This window comes from Chiloscyllium plagiosum, chromosome 4, assembly GCF_004010195.1.
Source record: "Chiloscyllium plagiosum isolate BGI_BamShark_2017 chromosome 4, ASM401019v2, whole genome shotgun sequence".
Classification (NCBI taxonomy): Eukaryota; Metazoa; Chordata; class Chondrichthyes; order Orectolobiformes; family Hemiscylliidae; genus Chiloscyllium; species Chiloscyllium plagiosum.
In genome coordinates, this window is record NC_057713.1 from 81537549 (window position 1) to 81557763 (window position 20215).

Sequence of the window (20215 nt, forward strand, 5' to 3'; positions counted from 1 at the left end):
GGGGACAGGACCGTGTCGAGGTATGCAGAGATGAGTTCGGTGGGGCAGGAGCAGGCTGAGACAATGGTTCAGATGGGGCAGTCAGGGTTGTGGATTTTGGGCAGGAGGTAGAAACGGGCGGTGCGGGGTTGTGGGACTATGAGGTTGGACGCGGTGGATGGGAGATCCCCTGAGGTGATGAGGTTATGGATGGTCTGGGAGATGAAGGTTTGGTGGTGGGAGGTGGGGTCATGGTCAAGGGGGCAGTAGGGGGAGGAGTCCGCAAGCTGGCATTTAACCTCAGAGGTGTAAAGATCGGTGCGCCAAACTACCATCACATCTCCCTTGTTTTGTTTATACAAGGTGCCTTCCCCTGTCTTGTTGTCAAACCTATTAATTGCTTTTGTGTGTGCTTGTTTGATGTCACATTAGTATTCTTTCTTCAAGGTAGTGGGTCATAAAATTTGTCTTTATTTCATAGAGTCACAGAGATGTACAGCATGAAAACAGACCCTTCAGTCCAACCTGTCTATGCCGACCAGATATCCCAACTCAATCTCGTCCCGCCTGCCAGCACCTGGCCCATATCCCTCCAAACCCTTCCTATTCATATACCCATCCAAATGCCTCTTAAATGTTGCAATTGTACCAGCCTCCACCACTTCCTCTGGCAGCTTATTCCATATACGTACTATGAACTACAATTTAATTGAGGTGTGATTGTTGTACGCTGAAAAATAAATTAGACCATATTTGTTGCAACCAACTGAGAAAATGAGTGGGGTGAGAGATGTGTAATTCCATCTCTTCACCTAGTCATACCACAAAACTAAACTATTTTTACACCAAATAAATCTCAGCACCTCATCACTAATACGTTCAAGACAAAAGAATAGATTAAAAAGTTGGAGCAAGAAAGTCAAAGGAGTTAGCAAATATGTCACTTTCCTCATATCTTTTGATTCCAGCCTCTCTTGGTAATAGGAATAAAAAGTTATAATTTGATTCTTGAGTCAAAAAGCATTGTTATGAGCAATCTTTAACCAGGATAGGCAGATGTCCATTGGAAATAAGAACATTTGTTACAGTTTGAAAATAAAACTTTTAGAAAAGCTCAATTTGTAACCACAACATGATGCCAACCTTGTTTGGAATGCATTCTACCTTGACAGGATTTGGCATTATCATAGGAAATGGGCCTACATCAGACTTTGGTCTCAACTGACGATCTTCCCAGTCTTTCAAGGCAATGCCAGCTTGCCGTATGGGAAATCCTTTATTAATACAGTACCTTGGACCCCTGAAATAGTTTGAAAAAAAAATGAAAATGTTCAGAACAATACATGCATGTTTGTAACAAACATAGGTGGCTATTTCTGTTGCTAGCTTCTCAGGAGTATCATATTCATACTTTAATAGTAGTGAAGAGAATGATCAAAAGAGAATAATTAAAAGCTAGGAGAAAGTGAGGACTGCAGATGCTGGAGATCAGAATCGAAAAGTGTGGTGCTGGAAAAGCACAGCCGGTCAGGCAGCATCAGAGGAGCAGGAGAATCAAAGTTTTCAGCATAAGCTCTTCATCAAAAAAGTTGATTGGGAATAATCAATACTTACAGATGTTAGTTACCATAGTGTGTCTATTTTAAAGATAGTGTGTCTGTTTTAAAGTATACAACTGTCATAATCTGGACCTGACAGTATCGTGGGTAAACCCATTTCATAACCTGTGCATAAAGCTTCTTTTATGTGATTTGCAGTTAATAGATTCCACTCTATGCAATATATTAATGAAATCTAAATAGATATACATTAAATATCATAGCCTATATCCCCCAGCCTTGTGTCTGTACTCACCAGTAGAGAAGCAGAGGCGAGACTACATCTGACTGAACTTGACTCATGTTTTCTACAGTCCACTGAGAAACAGATGAGAGACCCAGCTTTGCACGTGCCTCCTCATTCATACAGTATTCACCCCCATTAAATAAATATCGATTCCGTATCTTGTTCAGGTAACTTTCAGCCAAAGAACAAAATATAATCAAATACATTGTACAGAACAGAGTAGAGCAATGAAAGCATAAATAGGAGAATAATTTAAACAAACACTATTCATGATACGGAATAACAAACATTATGTAATACATTAACACAAAAGCAGATTAACTATGAACAGACATACATTAAATCTAATTTGCATGCCTTTTAGTAAGTGAAAATTCTGGGACTTAAACTAAGTGCTTTGGGTAGTTGGGGAAGGAGGCATTACTGTGTCTTATTCTAGCCATTTATGCAAGGGGCTGCTTTGTAGTAAAGCTGCTGCTAGTTAGATCTAAGAATGGGCTTAGGTGAATAGTGGGCTTTGTTGAGGAGGGTGAGCAGCAACAAGATAAGGGAAAAGTAATTGTCCCTAATTCTGCTACTTTTTAAATGGGAAGAGATGGCAGTCAGTGGAGTGGTATATTCCTCCCTTCAGATGTAGATCAGGGAACAGTCAAGTGACCCTGGCAATTACGTCTGAGGAAGTGTGTCTGGCTGCAGCTCCTCTCATGCTGCATGGATTTGTTGAAAGAACTGAGGAGCAGATAGGAGGCAGAGAATATGATAGATAGTAGCTTCAGGGAAGGATTATTCAGCGAACTGATATGGGCAGAACTGAGAAATAAGAAGGGGGTGATCACTTTGATGGGATTGTACTATAGGCCTCCCCAGTAGTCAGCGGGAAATTGAGTAGCAATTTGCAGGGATATTGCAGATAGCTGTAAGAATAATGGGATTGTAATGGTAGGGAATTTTAACTTTCCAAACAAAGACTAGACTGAGGGTTTGGATGGGGAAGAATTTGTTAGATGTGTTCAAGAAAGCTTTCTCAATCAATATGTAGATGGCCCTATTAGAAAAGGGGTAAAACTTGATTTCCTCTTGGGAAATAAGGCAGGTCAAATGACTTAGGTGTTAGTGGGGGAGTTCCTTGGGACCAATGACCATGATTGTCTTAGTTTTAAAATAATTTACAGAAAAGGATAAGCCTGGTCCACAAGTTAAAGTTCTAAGTTAGAGCAAGGCCAATTTTCATGGTATTAGACAGGAACTTGCAAAAGTTGACTGCGGAAGGCTGTTCGCCGATAAAGGGCTGTCAGGCAAGTAGAAAGCATTAAAAAACAAAATAATGAGAGTTCAGGGCCCACATATTCATATTAGTGTGAAGGGTGAGGCTGGCAGGAGTAGGTAATGCAGGATGACCTGGGTCAAGAAGAAAAGGAGGTATACATCAGGTATAAACATTTAGCTTGCTTATCTTCATTGGTTAGATCATTGATTGAGTACAGGAGTTGGGATGTCATGTTACAGTTATATAAAACATTGGTAAAGCCACAATTGGAGTACCATACAATTCTGGTCACCCTGGTATCGGAAGGATGCCATTAAACTGGAAAGGATGTAAAAGATGTACAAGGATGATACCAAGACAGAAAGTTTTTGAGTTATAAGGAAAGGTTGGATAGGCTGGGACCTTTTTCCCTGAAGTCTAGGAGGTTGAATGGTGACCTTACAGTGGTTTATAAAATCCTGAGGGGCATAGATAAGGTGAATAGCCAAGGTCGTTTCCCCAGTGTAGGGGAGGTCAAAGCTGGAGGACATAGGCTTACAGTGAAAGGGTAAAGATTTAAAAGTGACCTGAGGGGCAACTTTTTCACACAAAGCATGGTGCATATATGGAATAAACTGACCGAGGAAGTGGTAGAGGTGTGTACAATTACAACAATTATAAGAAATTTGGACAGGTACATGGATAGGAAAGGTTTAGAGTGATATCAGCCAAACACAGGCAAATGGGACTAGTTCAGTTTAGGAAACCTGATTGGCATGGACAAGTTGGGCCAAAGGGCCTGTTTGCATGCTGTATGACTGTATGAATCTCTATGACTCTAATTGGGCTGGACTGATCAGGAAAAGATTAGTCAACATTTCCTTCGGAATTAGAATTCTTTTAAACCCAGTCACAATTTTTTTTGCCAAAAGTACATCATACTGAAAAAAAAGGGTAGGAAGTTGTTCATGAAGTTAGGAAGAAGTATTTCATTTCATTGAACTTAATTCTGAGGCAGGAAGGAACTGTATACTGTCAGGATGGGCTCCAGCTGAACCTGATTGGGACCAGGGTCCTAAGTAGAAATGAATGGACAGTCATAAGGACAAAGTATTACTGGAGAGTTCCAATTCAGTAGATATCCTCATATTTGTCTACATTGAAATCTATTTACTAGTTTTCATCATTTACTTATTCAATATCTCTTTGCAATTTTATGCTTCTAATTGTACACCTTACAGTATTGAATTATGTAGCTTTCTATCCCATCTCAGGCCATGAATTAATATAGTGAATAAATAAAGCACTTGCACAGGTCTTGCTGCTCAGTCAAATTATTAACCAGGTCAACAATTTGCCTTCAATTCTATGAGTCCAGCTTTGGCTAACAGGCTTGATTTGGGAGATTTTATCAAATGCCTTCTGGAAGTTCATGGAGATAACATTCACAGACATTTTTCTGTCCACCTTTCTGGTCATCAAAAAAAGTCAATCAGCTTTGTCAGACATAACCTATCCTTTACAAATCAAGTCTGCATTTCTCCAATCAGTTGAAAGTTTCTGAGGTGTTCAGTCATCTTATCCTTAATTAAAGACCCTGGCAATTTAGTAGTCATACAACTCAATCACGCAGTTTGGTATCTTTTTCCATAACAATGGGTAGTACGAAACAGTGTTTATATTTAGTAAAGACAAGACTCAATGTTATTTCAATTGTTGCAAAGTAACTGGGAAACTGAACTAATTATTACATGTGAGATGGCATCAGAGTCGAATTGATTCTATTACTTGTAAAATTAGATGGTGATTTATTGTTGCCTGCTGCTCTAGTTTCCCTTTACCAAACCACACTTGTAGCTTTGGGAGGCTTTTATTCAATGAGAAGGAAATTATACTTTCATAAAATTATAGAACAGTTTAGCACAGAAGGAAGGTGGAGTATTTTAGACATTTAGGCAGTATCTGATTCCTGAGGCATTCATGCAGGAAATCAGTTGTTGCGGGTAGGAGGAGGAAGACATTTGGCTCACCAGGTCTTGCTGGATTTTTTGACGAATAACCTATTTAATTCCCCTTTTTTCCACACATTCCTGAATTTTCTCTCCTTCAAGAACTTATCCTGTGGCCTATAAAAATCTCCTGAATCTATGTGAGTCAATGAGTTCAGTTGCCTAAATGACTAGGTGTGGTGCAGAATAAAAGTTAAAGTGCAGGTTCAATCTGGCTTTGGTAGTTCAGGAACCCTTCAACCACAAGGGATGAATGCAGATTTCTCCAGATTCCTCATTTCTCCTCCCCCCACCTTATCTCAGTCCCAACCCTCGGACTCAGCACCGCCTTCTTGACCTGCAATCTTCTTCCCGACCTCTCCGCCCCCATCCCGTCTCCGGCCTATCACCCTCACCTTAACCTCCTTCCACCTATCGCATTCCCAATGCCCCTCCCCCAAGTCCCTCCTCCCTACCTTTTATCTTAGCCTGCTTTGCACACCTTCCTCATTCCTGAAGAAGGGCTTATGCCCGAAACATTGATTCTCCTGCTCCTTGGATGCTGCCTGACCTGCTGCGCTTTTCCAGCAACACATTTTTCAGCTTTGGTAGTTCGTGCAAGTTTGATCTCATCTTACCCCACATTTGTGCAGTGATTACTCTCAAACTATACATAATCAATTATCTCTCTCTCTCTCTATATATATATATCTCTATTGAAGAGAGTCGCCTATGGTCCTTTCTGGACTATGGCTCTTTACATTCCATTGAATCTGCGTGGAGAAGGTTGTGCATTCCAAATTTTAATCACTAATGCATGTACAAATAAATATTTTTTGTGTTATCAAATTACTTATCTTTGAATTGGAGTTACCATTAGTATAAACTTAGACATGCCAGCCAAAGTGTACACATCACGATCCGCAAGTGGCAATGAAGACGTGCCAATCTATTTTCTTTTGTAACTTTCATTCCATCATAATGACGTAAAACATGGACTATTGATTTTTAAATTCCATCATCCAATTTAAAACCTTGAACTTTCATGCACTGAAATGGTTTTAAAAAGGGGACAAAACATTGACTTAAAATGACAACAGGCATCACCTGATCCACATTAATTGAAGTGTCATTAAACCACGTGGATTAGTCAAAGCGCAATAGAATTGAAATTGATTTGAAGATGCCAATGTTGGACTGGGGTGTACAAAGTTAAAAATCAGACAACACCAGGTTATAGTCCAACAGGTTTATTTGGAAGCACTAGCTTTCGGAGCACTGCTCCTTCATCAGGTGGCTGTGGAGTATAAGATTGAAAGACACTGAATTTACAGCAAAAGTTTAGTGTGATGTAACTGAAATCATATATTGAATAAAACTGGATTGTTGTTAAGTCTGTCATCTTTTAGAATGATTTGGAGATGCCGGTGTTGGACTGGGGTGTACAAAGTTAAAAATCACACAAAACCAGGTTATAGTCCAACAGGTTTAATTGGAAGCACACTAGCTTTCGGAGCAATGCTCCTTCATCAGGTGGAATGGAGGGCTCAATCCTAACACATAGAATTTATAGCAAAAATTTACAGGGTGATGTAACTAATGTAACTGAAATCTTTTAGAATGAACATGTTGGTTTCAGTTCTTTCATATGTAAATAGCAGAACATTTAAAAGTTACATTCGCAAGTGAACTTTAACAATCGGTGTCATGTCGGCCCAGATAAAGCATTGAAGATGTGAGCTACCCTGTGTGTGAGACTGTCTGTACCACAATGGTCAGACTGATTCTAATCTAAAAAATGGATTTACAGAATTTTAGACGGATTCATGTAGTTTTTGAGCAAAGTAAAATGTAGTTCTGCAACTACAAATTCATCCCACAAACTTATATGTGTATGTGTGCATCTGGGTGGGTGTGTGTGTGTGGGGGAGGGATTATGAGTGTCTGTGAGAGAGTGTTTGTGTGAGTATGAGTGTAAAGAGGTAAAGTCTGTGAGAAGGTGTTTGTGTGAGTGTATGCGTGACCATATGAGAGAGGGTCTGTGTGTGTGTGTGTGTAGTGCAAAGGGGTCACCTGTAGTGTGACATGAACCCAAGGTCCTGGTTGAGGCCATCCTCATAGGTACTGAACTTGGCTATCAGCCTCTGCTCAGCCACTTTTCATTGTTGCCTGTCTTGAAGTCTGCCTTGGAGGACGGTCACCTGAAGGTCCAATTTTGAAGTGTTTTCCCACTGGGAGGGAACACTCCTGTCTGATGATTGTTGTGCGGTGTCCATTCATTCGTTCCCGTAGCCTCTGCTTGGTCTCACCAATGTACCATGCCTCAGGGCATCGTTGCCTGCAGCGTATGAGATAGACAACATTGGCTGATTCGCATGAGTACCTGCCACCTACATGGTGGGACACTCTGACACGTCGTATAGCGTCTACTGTGACAAGGTTGTATGGTGTTGTCCTGAAAGCTGGGCAGTTTGCTGTGAACAATGATCTGTTTGAAGTTTGGTGGCTGTTTAAAAGCGAGCAGTGGAGGTGTGGGGAATGTCTTGGCGAGGTGCTCATCCTCACTGATAATGTGTTGCAGGCTGTGAAGAACATGGTGTAGTTTTGCAGCTCCTGGGAAGTACTGGACAATGAAGGGTATCCTGTTGGTTGTAGCTCATGTCTGTCTCCTGAGGAGGTCATTACGGTTTTTCGCTGTGGCACATCAGAACTGGCGGTCGAGAAGTTGAGCATCGTACTCCGTTCTTATGAGGACATCCTTGAGTACTTCCAGATGCCCGTCACGTTCTTCCTCATCTGAACAGATCCTGTGTATGCATAGGGCTTGTCATTGGGGATGGCTGTTTTAATGTGTTTTGGGTAGAAGCTGGAGAAGTATAGCATCGTAATGCTATCGGTGGGTTTGAGGGAGACTGAAGTGCTGAGGTGCCCATCCTCAATGGAGATGCATGTGTCCAAGAATAAGACAGATAGTAGAGAGTAGTCCCTGGTGAGTTTCATGGTGGAATGAAACTTGTTGATGTCACTGTGTAGTTGTTTCAGTGACTCCTCGCCATGGGTCCAGAGGAAGAAAATGTTGTCAATGCACCTGGTGTATTATGTTGTTTGGAGGTCCTGATAGAGAAGAAATCTTGTATGAACTTGTGAATGGAAATGCTGGCATATTGGGGTGTAAATTTGGTTCCCATGGCTGTTCCATGTGTCTGGATAAAGAACTGGTTGTCAAAAGTGAAAATGTTGTGGGCAAGGATAAAGCGGATGAGTTGTAGGATGGTGCTCGGAGATTGGCAGTTGTTGGTGTTGAGTACTGAGGCTGTTGCCATGGAGCCGTCATTATGGGGAATGCTGGTGTAGAGCGCCAAAAAAATCCATTGTGATGAGGAATGTTCCCAGTTCAACTGGTACGAGGGTGCTGGGTTTCTGTAAGAAATCTGTAGGGTTGCGACAGAAGCTGGGGGACCCCTGTACAATGGATTTCAAGATGCCTTCAACATAGCCAGAGAGGTTCTCACACAGGGTCCCATTGCCAAATACAATGGGACACGTCCTGGTATGTTGGCTTTGTGTATCTTTGGAAGGCAGTAGAAGTCGCCTATGTGAGAAGTACGTTGGATAATTGCACTTAGGGAACTCTGAAGGTCTGGATCTTGTTCAGCTTGGGTTCGTGTCACACTACATGTGACTCCATTGCACTATCCACACACATAGACAGACACAGACACTCCTACACACACACTTCTACAGACCCATACACTCACACATAAGCTCCCACACTCACACATGCACCCTCTCACAGACTTATATCAATTTACACTCACACACATAGGAGAAAGTGAGGACTGCAGATGCTGGAGATCAGAGCTGAAAATGTGTTGCTGGAAAAGCGCAGCAGGTCAGGCAGCATCCAAGGAGCAGGAGAATCGACGTTTAGGGCATGAGCCCTTCTTCAGGAAACGTCGATTCTCCTGTTCTTTGGATGCTGCCTGACCTGCTGCGCTTTTCCAGCAACACATTTTCAACTCACACACATACACAGACTCTCTCACACACACTCATAACCCTCGCATGACCCCCAACACACACACACACACCCACCCACATACACACATACACATATAAGTTTGTGGGGTTCATTTGTAGTTGCAGAATTACATTTTACTTTGCTCAAAAACTGCATGAATTCATGTAAGATTCTGTAAATCTATTTTTAGATTAAAATCAGTCTGACCATTGTGGCACAGACAGTCACACACAGGGCAGCTCACATCTTCAATGCATTATCTGGGCCAACATGACACCAATTGTTAAAGTTCACTTGAGAATATAACTTTTAAATGTTCTGTGATTTACACATGAAAGAACTGAAACCAACACGTTCATTCTAAAAGATGACAGACTTAACAAACAATCCAGGTCTTCTTCAATATATAATTTCAGTTACATCACTCTGTAAACGTTTGGCATAAATTCTGTGAATTACGATTTATACTCCTCAACCACCTGATGGAAGAGCAGTGGTCTGAAAGCTAGTGCTTCCAAATATACCTGTTGGACTATAGCCTAGTGTTATGTGATGTTTAATTTTGGAATTGAAATTAACATTTATCTAAAGGCAATTAAACCAGGCAACACTGCAGCTTCCCATGACACCCAACATATTATGAGGAGTGTGAAAATGTCCCCATTTCAAATCTTATTTGCACCATTATGAAGAATTTTTCACATTTGGAAAAGAAGCAAAACTTGTAGCTTGTACTTCAAAGAAGTTATTGAAAAAAAAGGATGAGAGATGTGTTTTGACTGTAGAACTGAAACAGGCTGCCAAAAACCTCCTCTCTTTTATTCTCTCTCCTCAGTCTTTCAAGAAGAAAAGCTAATAACAACACTGATTGAATAGAAAGAAACACCAGGAAGTGGAGAACTTAAAACCTAACTGCAAGATTCTCACCAGCTGATGGTCCCAGAAATCAATTGACCAACTGTGGTCTCAAACTGTTTCACCTCAAGGATGCTCCAGACCCTTAAATGGCGACTATTTTACTATTTTTTGCACTGAATGCTATCCCGTTTTAACTTTGCAGGCAATAAACTTGTTATTTTTTAACTCCACAAAAATTTTACTGCTTCAAGAAAAATTAGTTAATATCATTTTACTTGGAGAAAGGTCTGAAAAAACTTAAACCTTGTTGACCAAAGGGGAGATTGGGAAAAGGGGAACTGATTCATCCATCTCACTTGGTCATAATAGATTGAGAAAACAGTTTTGATCAGGCTCTGGAAGAGGTCCCTGTATTTCATATAGTGTTGTGAGTTCCTCAACTCCCACCCAATCAGTTGGGCAAAACATCAGTCTAACATTGCACCTAAATGATGGGAACTCCAATAACTTCCATAAAGCTTAGATTCCATTATTAGTCTTTTGACTTTAGCAACAAAAACATAAGTTGCTGGAAAAAACTCAGCAGGTCTGGCAGCATCTGTGCAGAGAAATCAAAGTTAACGTTTAGGGTCCGGTTCTGAGGAAGGGCCTCTGGACCTAAATGTTAACTCTGATTTCTCTTTACAGATGCTGTCAGACCTGTTGAGCTTTTCCACTTCTGTTTTTGTTTCTGATTTACTGCATCTGCAGTTTTTTCCGTTTTTATTCTGACTTTAACAACTTGTTAAGGGTGCTAGATAAAAGCAATATTTTGTTATTAAGGGGAGAATACGATCAATTGGATTTAGCTGACGTGGCAAGTCTAAAACAAATTTCAAACTTTTGCATGATTAATGTCACATGTAAAGGCTACATAAAAAACATTTATGTTTTCATTTCAATTGAGAGCTGTTTTATAGAAATAATGACTAAGATAATTGTAAAATCAGATCTTTTACATTAAAACTATGACTAACCTTTGCTTCTTTTTGCTATCCTTGATAACCTTTAATCTTTCAATATCCATCCATAGCCACCAGTATTTCTCACCAGCAGTTCCATGGAGAAATTTCTTGAATTTTTCAATGCCCTTTCGGTTCTTGAAATTGAAGCTATGAGGTGGTTCCACGTAGCAGAAATATCTGATATCACCTTCCTCATTAGTAGAGTCAGATTCCATACTATCTTCACCCATACCATCCGAAAGATTTTGAGTTTTTATAATATCACTGACTATAGATGATTGCTGTACACCCAACTGAGCTGTTTGAGAAATGTTAGACTTTGGTGCTGGGTAAGTATCACTCTCCAAGTGAAGTTTCATTTTCTCATTCTCAGAAAACAGGTTGGTTTCTGTTCCATGAGTTGCTGCTTTATCAAATGTGCTGACCAGCTGTTTATGAGTTCTTGTTTTAGTGTCAATGTGGATCTTCTGATCATGCAATTCTGCTTTTTCATTGACCTTATCTTCATTCAATGGTGCCTTATTATCAGTGCTTACCTCTTTCTTGTTTCTTCTCTTTACTTTTTGGCCATGTTTAGTTTCATCCTCTGACTTTGGTTCAAGGTAAATAATTTCTTGTCCATTTAAATCGTATCCAGGAACAGATTCAAATATCTCGTCATCCACAACTACTGGTTTGGACAAACCAGGAATGCAACTATGTTGTGTACCGCCACTGGCCTTTCTGCTATGGTGGGGTATCTTTTCAGCAACAATACGTTGCATAACTTCTTCTATTACTGAAACACCTAGAGCAATTTAATATTAAGCAGTGTTAATGATAGAGTTATACACTGACATAGTGCAAAAGGAAATCGTACAGCCCATCTTCCCTTGGCCAGCTCTTTGAAGGAGCTATTGAATTTGTCCCATTCCTTGATCAAATAACCCTGTATTTTTTTTATTTTCAAGTGTTTAACCTAATCTTTATTCATTAGTGAATCTGCTTAGCAAACTCCACCCCTTCATGGGCAGGGAAGATCATAATAATCCACTATGTAACATGTTTATTCATATAATTTCTGTTTTTTTTAATAGGCACTGCAAATTTGTCTCCTTTGGTTACCAATTGTTGTAGCAAGGCAAATGGCTTCATCTAATTCATTTGACTGAAACTCTTAATGATTTTGAACACGTTTATTAAATCTGCCCTGAACCTTCTCTACTCTAAGAAGATCACCCCGGCTTCTTGCTCCCCTTTTATAGGAAAAGAATGCACAGGCAAAGTACTAGTATGTTATGACACATATTTATTTCTACCTATATTTCATAGAAGCTTAGAAAATAGGAGCAGGTGTAGGCCATTCAGCCCATCAAACCTGCTCCATCATTAAATATGATTATGGGTAATCATCCAACTAGTTACCTTGTTCCTATTTTCTCCTCAACTTTTAACTCTAAGAACTATATCTGTCTCCTTCTTGAAAACACTGATCATTGGGAACATCTTTCCTGGGTTTATCCTGTCTTGTCCTTTATTTTTTGCTTCTGTAAATTGCAAGTCCCAAAAGGTCAGGACAACTTGGAACATAAAATTTTCCATTAATCATGGCTGTTGGCCTAGAGGGACAGGAAACTCTACAACTTAAGCCTTACGTCAACAGGTTTGGAAGTGGATGTTTTGCAATTTGAACTAACTTGTTACATGACATCGCCACTCCCTGGCCGCCCGATGCCTGTGGGGAAAACGCCTCATCTTCTGCCTCTGACCCTCCAGCCACAGGGCATCGATGTAGACTTCACCGGTATCCTCATTTCCCTGCCCCCGCCTTGCCCCAGTTCTGGCCTTGCAGCTCAGCACCATCCTCATGACTTGTCCCCTCTGTCCATCTTCCTTCCCACCTGTCTGCGCCACCCTGCTGTCTGATCTGTCTCCTTTTCCCCCACCTCATCTGCTTGTTGCGCTTTCAGCTACCCCTCCCAGCCCCACCCCTCCCATTTGTCTCTCCAACCCCGGGGCTCCCGGCCTCATTCCTGATGAAGGGACTTTGCTGCTCCTCGGATTCTGCCTGACCTGCTGTGCTTTTTTAACACCACACTCTTGACTCTGGTCTCCAGCATCTGCAATCCTCACTTTTACCTATCACTTTGAGTCTGATGAATGGTGCTCTGATGAACAGTCATCAGACTCAAAATCCAATAGATATGGCCAAGGGGGCTGAGACATAAATATGTGGAGCTGGGGGGAATGTAGCTGGGAAGGCAATACATGACAATGGCATGATGGTGATAGGGTGGAGCGGACAGGTGAGAACTAAGATTGACAGGACAGTTTAAGAAGGCTGTGCTGGAGGGGTGAGGGAAGATGAAGAAACTGGTGAAGTCGACATTGATCCCATATGGTTGGAGGGTCCAAAGGTGTAAGATGAGGCGTTTTTCCTCCAGCTGTTGGGTGACTTGGATTTAGCAGTGGAGGAGACCCTGGACTTGCATGTCCTTGGTGGAGTGGGAGGGGTCTTATAGAGTCATAGAGATTTACAGCATGGAAACAAACCTTTTGGTCCAACTCATCCATGCCGACCAGATATCCCAACCTAATTTAGTCCCACCTGCCAGCAACTGGCCCATATCCCTCCAAACACTTCCTATTCATATACCCATCCAGATGCCTTTTAAATGTTGCAATTGTACCAGCCTCCACCGCTTCCTTTGGCAGCCCATTCCATACATAAATCACCCTCTGTGTGAAAAAGTTGCCCCTTAGGTCCTTTTATATCTTTCCCCTCTTCCCCCTAAATCTATGCTCTTTAGTTCTGAACTCCCTGGAAAAGATTGTCTATTTATCCTATACCACGCCTCTCCTGATTTTATAAACCTCTATAAGGTCACCCCTCAGCCTCCAATGCTCGACGGAAAACAACCCCAGCCTGTTCAACCTCTCCCCATAGCTGAAATCCTTCAACTCTGGCAACATCCTTGTAAATCTTTTTCTGAACCCTTTCAAGTTTCACAACATCTTTCCGATAGGAAGAAGACTAAAATTGCATGCAATATTCCAACAGTGTCCTAATCAATGATCTGTACAGCCGCAACATGACCTCCCAACTCCTGTACTCAATACTCTGACCAATAAAGGAAAGTATACCAAACTCCTTCTTCACTATCCTATCTACCTGTGACTCCACTTTCAAGGAGCTATGAACCTGCACTCCAAGGTCCCTTTGTTCAGCAACACTCCCTAGGACCTTACCATTAAGTGTATTCGTCCTGCTAAGATTTGCTTTCCCAAAATGCAGCACCTCTCATTTATCTAAACTAAACTTCATCTGCCACTCCTCAACCCATTGGCCCATCTGATCAAGATCCCGTTTTATTTTGAGGTAACCTTCTTTGTCCACTACATCTCCAATTTTGGTATCATCTGTAAACTTACTAACTATACCTCATGCTCACATCCAGGTCACCTATAAATGACAAAAAGTAGTTACCCTTGTAGCACTCTACTGGTCACAGGCCTCCAGTCTGAGAAACAACCCTCCACTACTACCCTCTGTCTTCTACCTTTGAGCCAATTCTGTTTCCAAATGGTTAGCTCTCCCTGTATTCCATGAGATCTAACCTTGCTCACCAGTCTCCCATGGGAACCTTGTCAAACACCTGCCTGAAGCCCATGTAGATCACGTCCACCACTCTGCCCTCATCAGTCTTGTTTGCTACATCTTCAAAAAAACCTCAATCAAGTGTCCAGTTCTGGTTACCCCATTACAAGAAGGATATGGAAGCATTGAAGAGATTTACCAGGATGTTGCCTGGTCTGGAGGGAAGGTCTTATGAGTCAAGGCTGAGAGATATGGGTCTGTTCTCCTTGGAAAAAAGAGGGCTAAGAGGGGATTTGATAGAGGCATACAAGATGATCAGAGGATTAGATAGGGTGAACAGCGAGAGTCTTTTTCTTTGGGTAATGACATCAGCTTGTACGACGGGGCATAACTACAAACTGAGGGGTGATAGATTTAAGATAGATGTCAGAGGCAGGTTCTTTACTCAGAATGGTAAGGGTGTGGAATGCCTGCCTATGTAGTTAACTCAGCCGCATTAGTGAGATTTAAACAATCCTTGGATAAGCACATGGAGGATGATGGGATAGTGTAGGGGGATGAACTTAGATTAGTTCACAGGTCGGCACAACATCAAGGGCCAAAGGGCCTGTTCTGTTCTGTGTTCTATGTTCTGTGTTCTATGTTACTTATTGTACTAGCTGGATAATGCATTCACAGGGCTCTGAAGGGGAGTAGTACAAAATGTAAAGAGAGTAATGAATTGAAACAATTATAATTTGTCAATTCAAGCTTGCATGCAAAGATCCTGCAATAAATTCAGAAAAGATTTAAAAGGATGTTGCCAGGGTTGGAGGATCTGAGCTACAGGGAGAGGCTGAACAGGCTAGGGCTGTTTTCCCTGGAGCGTCGGAGGATGAAGGGTGACCTTATAGAGGTTTACAAAATTATGAGGGGCATGGATAGGATAAATAGACAAAGTCTTTTCCCTGGGATCAGGGAGTCCAGAACTAGAGGGCATAGGTTTAGGGTGAGAGGGGAAAGATATAAAAGAGACCTAAGGGACAACTTTTTCACGCAGAGGGTAGTACGTGTATGGAATGAGCTGCCAGAGGATGTGGTGGAGGCTAGTACAATTGCAAAATTTAAGAGGCATTTGGATGGGTATATGAATAGGAAGGGTTTGGAGGGATATGGGCCAGGTGCTGGCAGGTGGGACTAGATTGGGTTGGGATATCTGGTCGGCATGGACAGGTTGGGCCGAAGGGTCTGTTTCCATGCTGTACATCTCTATGACTCTATGACTCTAAGTGAATGGAGCTAATAAATCATACAACATCAAAAATAAACAATCATCAAATTGCATGAAATATTTACAATCAATTATACAATTGCATTTATTACTTGATATAAACATGCTGATTCTTCAAAAAAATCAAAAATACGATAATTTTTTCAAACACAACAGGTTGAATCTTACTTTTTGGCTACTGTATACAAGGGCAAGGCGACTATGATGGAGCAGTAAATAACCTTAGTTAGGCCACAGCTAGGGTACTGTGCACAGCTCTGGTTACTTTATTATAGGAAAGATATCATTGTGCAAGAGAGGGTACAGAAGAGATTCACTAGGATGGTGTTTGGGCTGGAATGATTCAGAGACTGGATAAGCTGGGGTTATTTTCCTTAAGAGCAGAGAAGGCTGAAGAGGGATCTGATTCAGGCAATGTTCTGAAAGCATAGACAGTCGATGGGACACAACTCTTCCCCTTAGTGGGAGTAGGATCAGTAACCAGGGCATAGTATTAAAGTAAGGAGGGGAAGGTTTAGGGCAGGAAAAATATTTTTCATTCAGAAGGTTGTGGGTGTCTGGGACTCACCATGTGAAAGGGTGGTCCAGGCAGGAATGCTCAAGACATTTAAGAGCTATTTAGATGAATACTTGAAATGCCATAGCATATAAGGCTGCAAGCCAAGTGCTAGAAAATGGTAATAGAATAAATGGATGTTTGATGACCAGCACAGATACAGTGGACCGAAGGACCTTTTTACATACTGAAAAACTCTAAGATTCTATAAGTAGAAGTTGTGTTTTTTTAACAAGCTGTCATGCTGAAAGACCCAGGATAATTTCTTGTCATATCTTACCAAACCTGCCTCATTAACTACCTACACCTATCTTGTGACACACTATTCCTGCAATAACTTGCCTCTCACTGGATATCTGCTAAAAGAATTGGCATTCCTTGTGCCTGCACCATCTCTAAAAGACCATTGTTCACCCAAACAAGCACTGTCTGTTGAGAGTTGTCCTGCACAGTTTCTGACATTTGACCTGGACATGGTAGACAGGTGGAAATTGTTTTGCAGACAGGGACCTGGAGATTCTGCTGACTGAGCTGGCACAGATGCAAGATATTCTCTTCCTCTTTGTTATGGACCAGACCAGACCCCCTCAATATATTTCAAGAAAATGGTCTAGGCCCTAACTTTGCTAGTTGTTTTAAGCAGGTGTAACACAGATATTCCAGGAGGGATGTAGCTGGTCAAACCACTTAGTTTTAACAAAACATAATTTATTTAAAAGATTACCCAATGAAACACAAACAAAAGAGAACAGAATGCAGAATAACTTAACATATCCAAAAATCCAACAGATCATCCCAACTTAAAGATGCTATTCCAAAAACTTGCATCAATCCCCTTAAACACACCTTGGCACAAAAGGCAAAATTAAACACAGGGTCATACAGGAGAGAAGTCAGAGAGAGAGAAGGATTAACAGGGACCTGCTTCTTTGGGTCCAGCATTCTAAAATTGCCTGACAGCTTTCAGTGAATAGCCAGACTAAACCAAACTAGAGAAAAGCTGAACTGGGAGGGGGCAACTTTTTCACACAGAGAGTGGTACGTGTATGGGATGAGCTGCCAGAGGAAGTGGTGGAGGCTGGTACAATTGCAAAATTTAAGAGGCATTTGGATGGGTATATGAATAGGAACGGTTTGGAAGGATATGGGCCGGGTGCTGGCAGGTGGGACTAGATTGGGTTTGGATATCTGGTCAGCATGGAGGGGTTGGACCGAAGGGTCTGTTTCCATGCTGTACATCTTTATAACCCTATGACTGTAACTGGCCAGTCCCCTTTCATTGTACATGTTTTATTTTAAAAGCTTAAAAGTCTTTTTCCTGAGGCAGTATCTGTTCGCTATAATCAAACCGGCCCTAAAATCCATCGAAAATCAAACTTTTCAGAACTTGCGTCTTTACAACCTCTTTGAAAAAAACCAAGGACAACATAACCTTGTTAAAGGAGCAGCATCATCTGGCAGTGGAGGCCATAATATCAGAATATGCCAACCTGTTCTAAGGTTGCCACTTGGTTCAGGCAGTCTCAGATATCTGGAGGATTGCACAGCACTGCAAAAAGAGGATAAATGGCCTTCTCCACTCCACTATCTTCCCTCTGATTCCTCATTCTCACTCTATCTCCGCTACTATACGCACCTCTTATCAAAACTCATGCTCTATACAATTGTCTGCAATACTGTCCCCACTTGCTCACAGCTTCCCAATCCCAATGCCGCTAACACTGGCTGTATAACCTTTGAACTCTCTCATTCAGAATACCTCCCACCTACGTCGAGTAACAGCTGTGTCACCCACTTGCACCGCCCTTAAAATCTACCTCTTTCTCATTCCATGAGGAAAACAGCCCACAGCAAGGCAAAAAGACACAAAACACATGGTGAGCTGCCCAACATTCATCTCCTCACTCATTAGGAGGAAAGGGTCCTAACTCTGACCACCCCAGTGGCTGACTGGCTGTCCAAGCTCCTGGACTGGAATGGAGGCTGTCCTTGACTTACTGTACCAGAAATCCCTGATCAAAGGCTACCTCCCTTGGCTTGACTGAAGCTTGCTGACAAACACGATAAGCTTACTTTGTGTCTACTCTAAATGGTAAGACAAGACAGAAGTAATATGACCCTAATATATGTGACTGAGGGACAAAGCACGAAAAAGCAAGGAAAAACAAAACATTGGCAGGAACACTGGAAACTTCCAGATAGGCTCAGGGTAAATGAGTGCATTATGAGAGCAAGCGAAGAGCCTCATCCAGCCTGTGAGCTGGGTGTGTCCCTGAGCATAGTGCCCTTGCTTCAGAATGATAATGATAGTTGCTGGTGTGAGCTGAGGTGCAGAAATATCCTGTAAGTGGATCGGAGTTGTACTATGAGGGTTTTTAGAGACTGGCGTATGTTAGATGCCAGTGTTCATGGTCATGAGGTATTTATGGCTGGTGTCCATACAAGGTGGTGCTATGTGACTTGTATGGAGATCCTTCAGAGCAAACAGCGAGTTGAAGTTGCCAGGTATCCACTCTGATTTCCATAGCAAGAACTCTTGACATCAAGCTTGTTCCACGCCTTTTTGTAAAATAGAATGCTGAATATTTATGAGCTGCTTATAGGCATTAATATGGTGTTTAAAAGCTTTAATTCCTGTTGCTTGGTGAGAAATTTTGCTCACCTTTTCACAAAAAATGTAAAAAATGAAATCAGGTGCAACCAATGTCGAGGTAGGCCTTGACCTATTTTCATTCAATTGGGGCAACAAGGTGGTTAGTAGTTTGCACTGCTGCCTCATAGCACCAGAGACCCATTTTCAATTTCTTGGGCAACGGTCTGTCAGGAGTTTGCACATTCTCCCCATGTATGCGTGAGTTTCTTCTGGGTGCTCTGATTTCATCCCACAGTCCAAAGATGTGCAGGTTGGGTGGATTGGCTATAGGAAATTATCCCATAGTGTCTAGGAATGTGCAGGCTAGGTGGGTTAGCCATGGGAATTGCAGGGTTAGAGAGATAGGTCCTGAGGTGGGAGTGGGTAGGATGCTCTTCAGAGGGTCAATGTGGACTCGATGGGCTGAATGGCCTGCTTCCACATTCTATGATTGATTGATTCAAATCTGCCACAAACCTCACTATAGTCCACAACACTTAAACTCCCTGTATGATTCCACCTAATCTTTCTTCTGGTTAAAGTTTTTAGAAGTACAAATTTAACTTAATCTTTGAGAAACATATTTTTACATATCATTGTAAAAATTATTTTAATTGATTTATCTGGAGTGTAAAGAATAATTACCGTATTGATGTTTGTTTTGGAAAGTGTTGCTGAAATGTCAGCAAATAATACTGTACCAGTACACCATGACTCCTGGGTTTTTTATGTATGCAAACAAAAGGACTTAACTTCTGATTGAGGCAAATTGTCCATAAAATACTGAATGTTGAGCCAAGAAAATCACTGTCTGCTCCATTGCAGCATCAAAGACTACTGAGAGGTCTCCCTTGGTCTCTTCCCAATCTTCCACATACTTGTTGGTATAATAATGTACATGTGCATGTGTGTCTGTCTGAGAAATAAAGGGCTTTGTCTTCACTTCTATTATTATAAATGGGAGTAGTCTGAGAGCACCAGGAAGGAACTTTTAAACAGCCCAGCCTGGCATCTGGCAGCCTTTGTTGCTGCCTCTGAACTCTTTCCGCAATGAAGGGTTAGGTTAGATTGTCTACATTACATTAGATTCTCTACAGTGTGGAAACAGGCCCTTCGGCCCAACAAGTCCACACTGCCCCTCCGAAGAGCAACCCACCCAGACCCATTCCCCTACATTCACCTCTGACTAATGCACCTAACACTATGAACAATTTAGCATAGCCAATTCACCTGACCTGG

At 41.6% G+C, this 20215-nt stretch overlaps 1 protein-coding gene across 1 annotated transcript in view; it reads right to left on the bottom strand.

The window, feature by feature from the left end:
* Nucleotides 1-20215, bottom strand: part of LOC122549486 (regulator of G-protein signaling 22-like) — a 145351-nt gene that overhangs the window by 72819 nt on the left and 52317 nt on the right. Inside the window, exons 8-10 of the mRNA XM_043689345.1 lie at nt 10954-11728; nt 1834-1995; nt 1123-1279 (exon numbers count right to left, since the gene is read on the bottom strand). Of these exons, the coding sequence (XP_043545280.1) occupies nt 1123-1279; nt 1834-1995; nt 10954-11728 (1094 nt within the window). The remainder of the gene's footprint in view (nt 1-1122; nt 1280-1833; nt 1996-10953; nt 11729-20215) is intronic.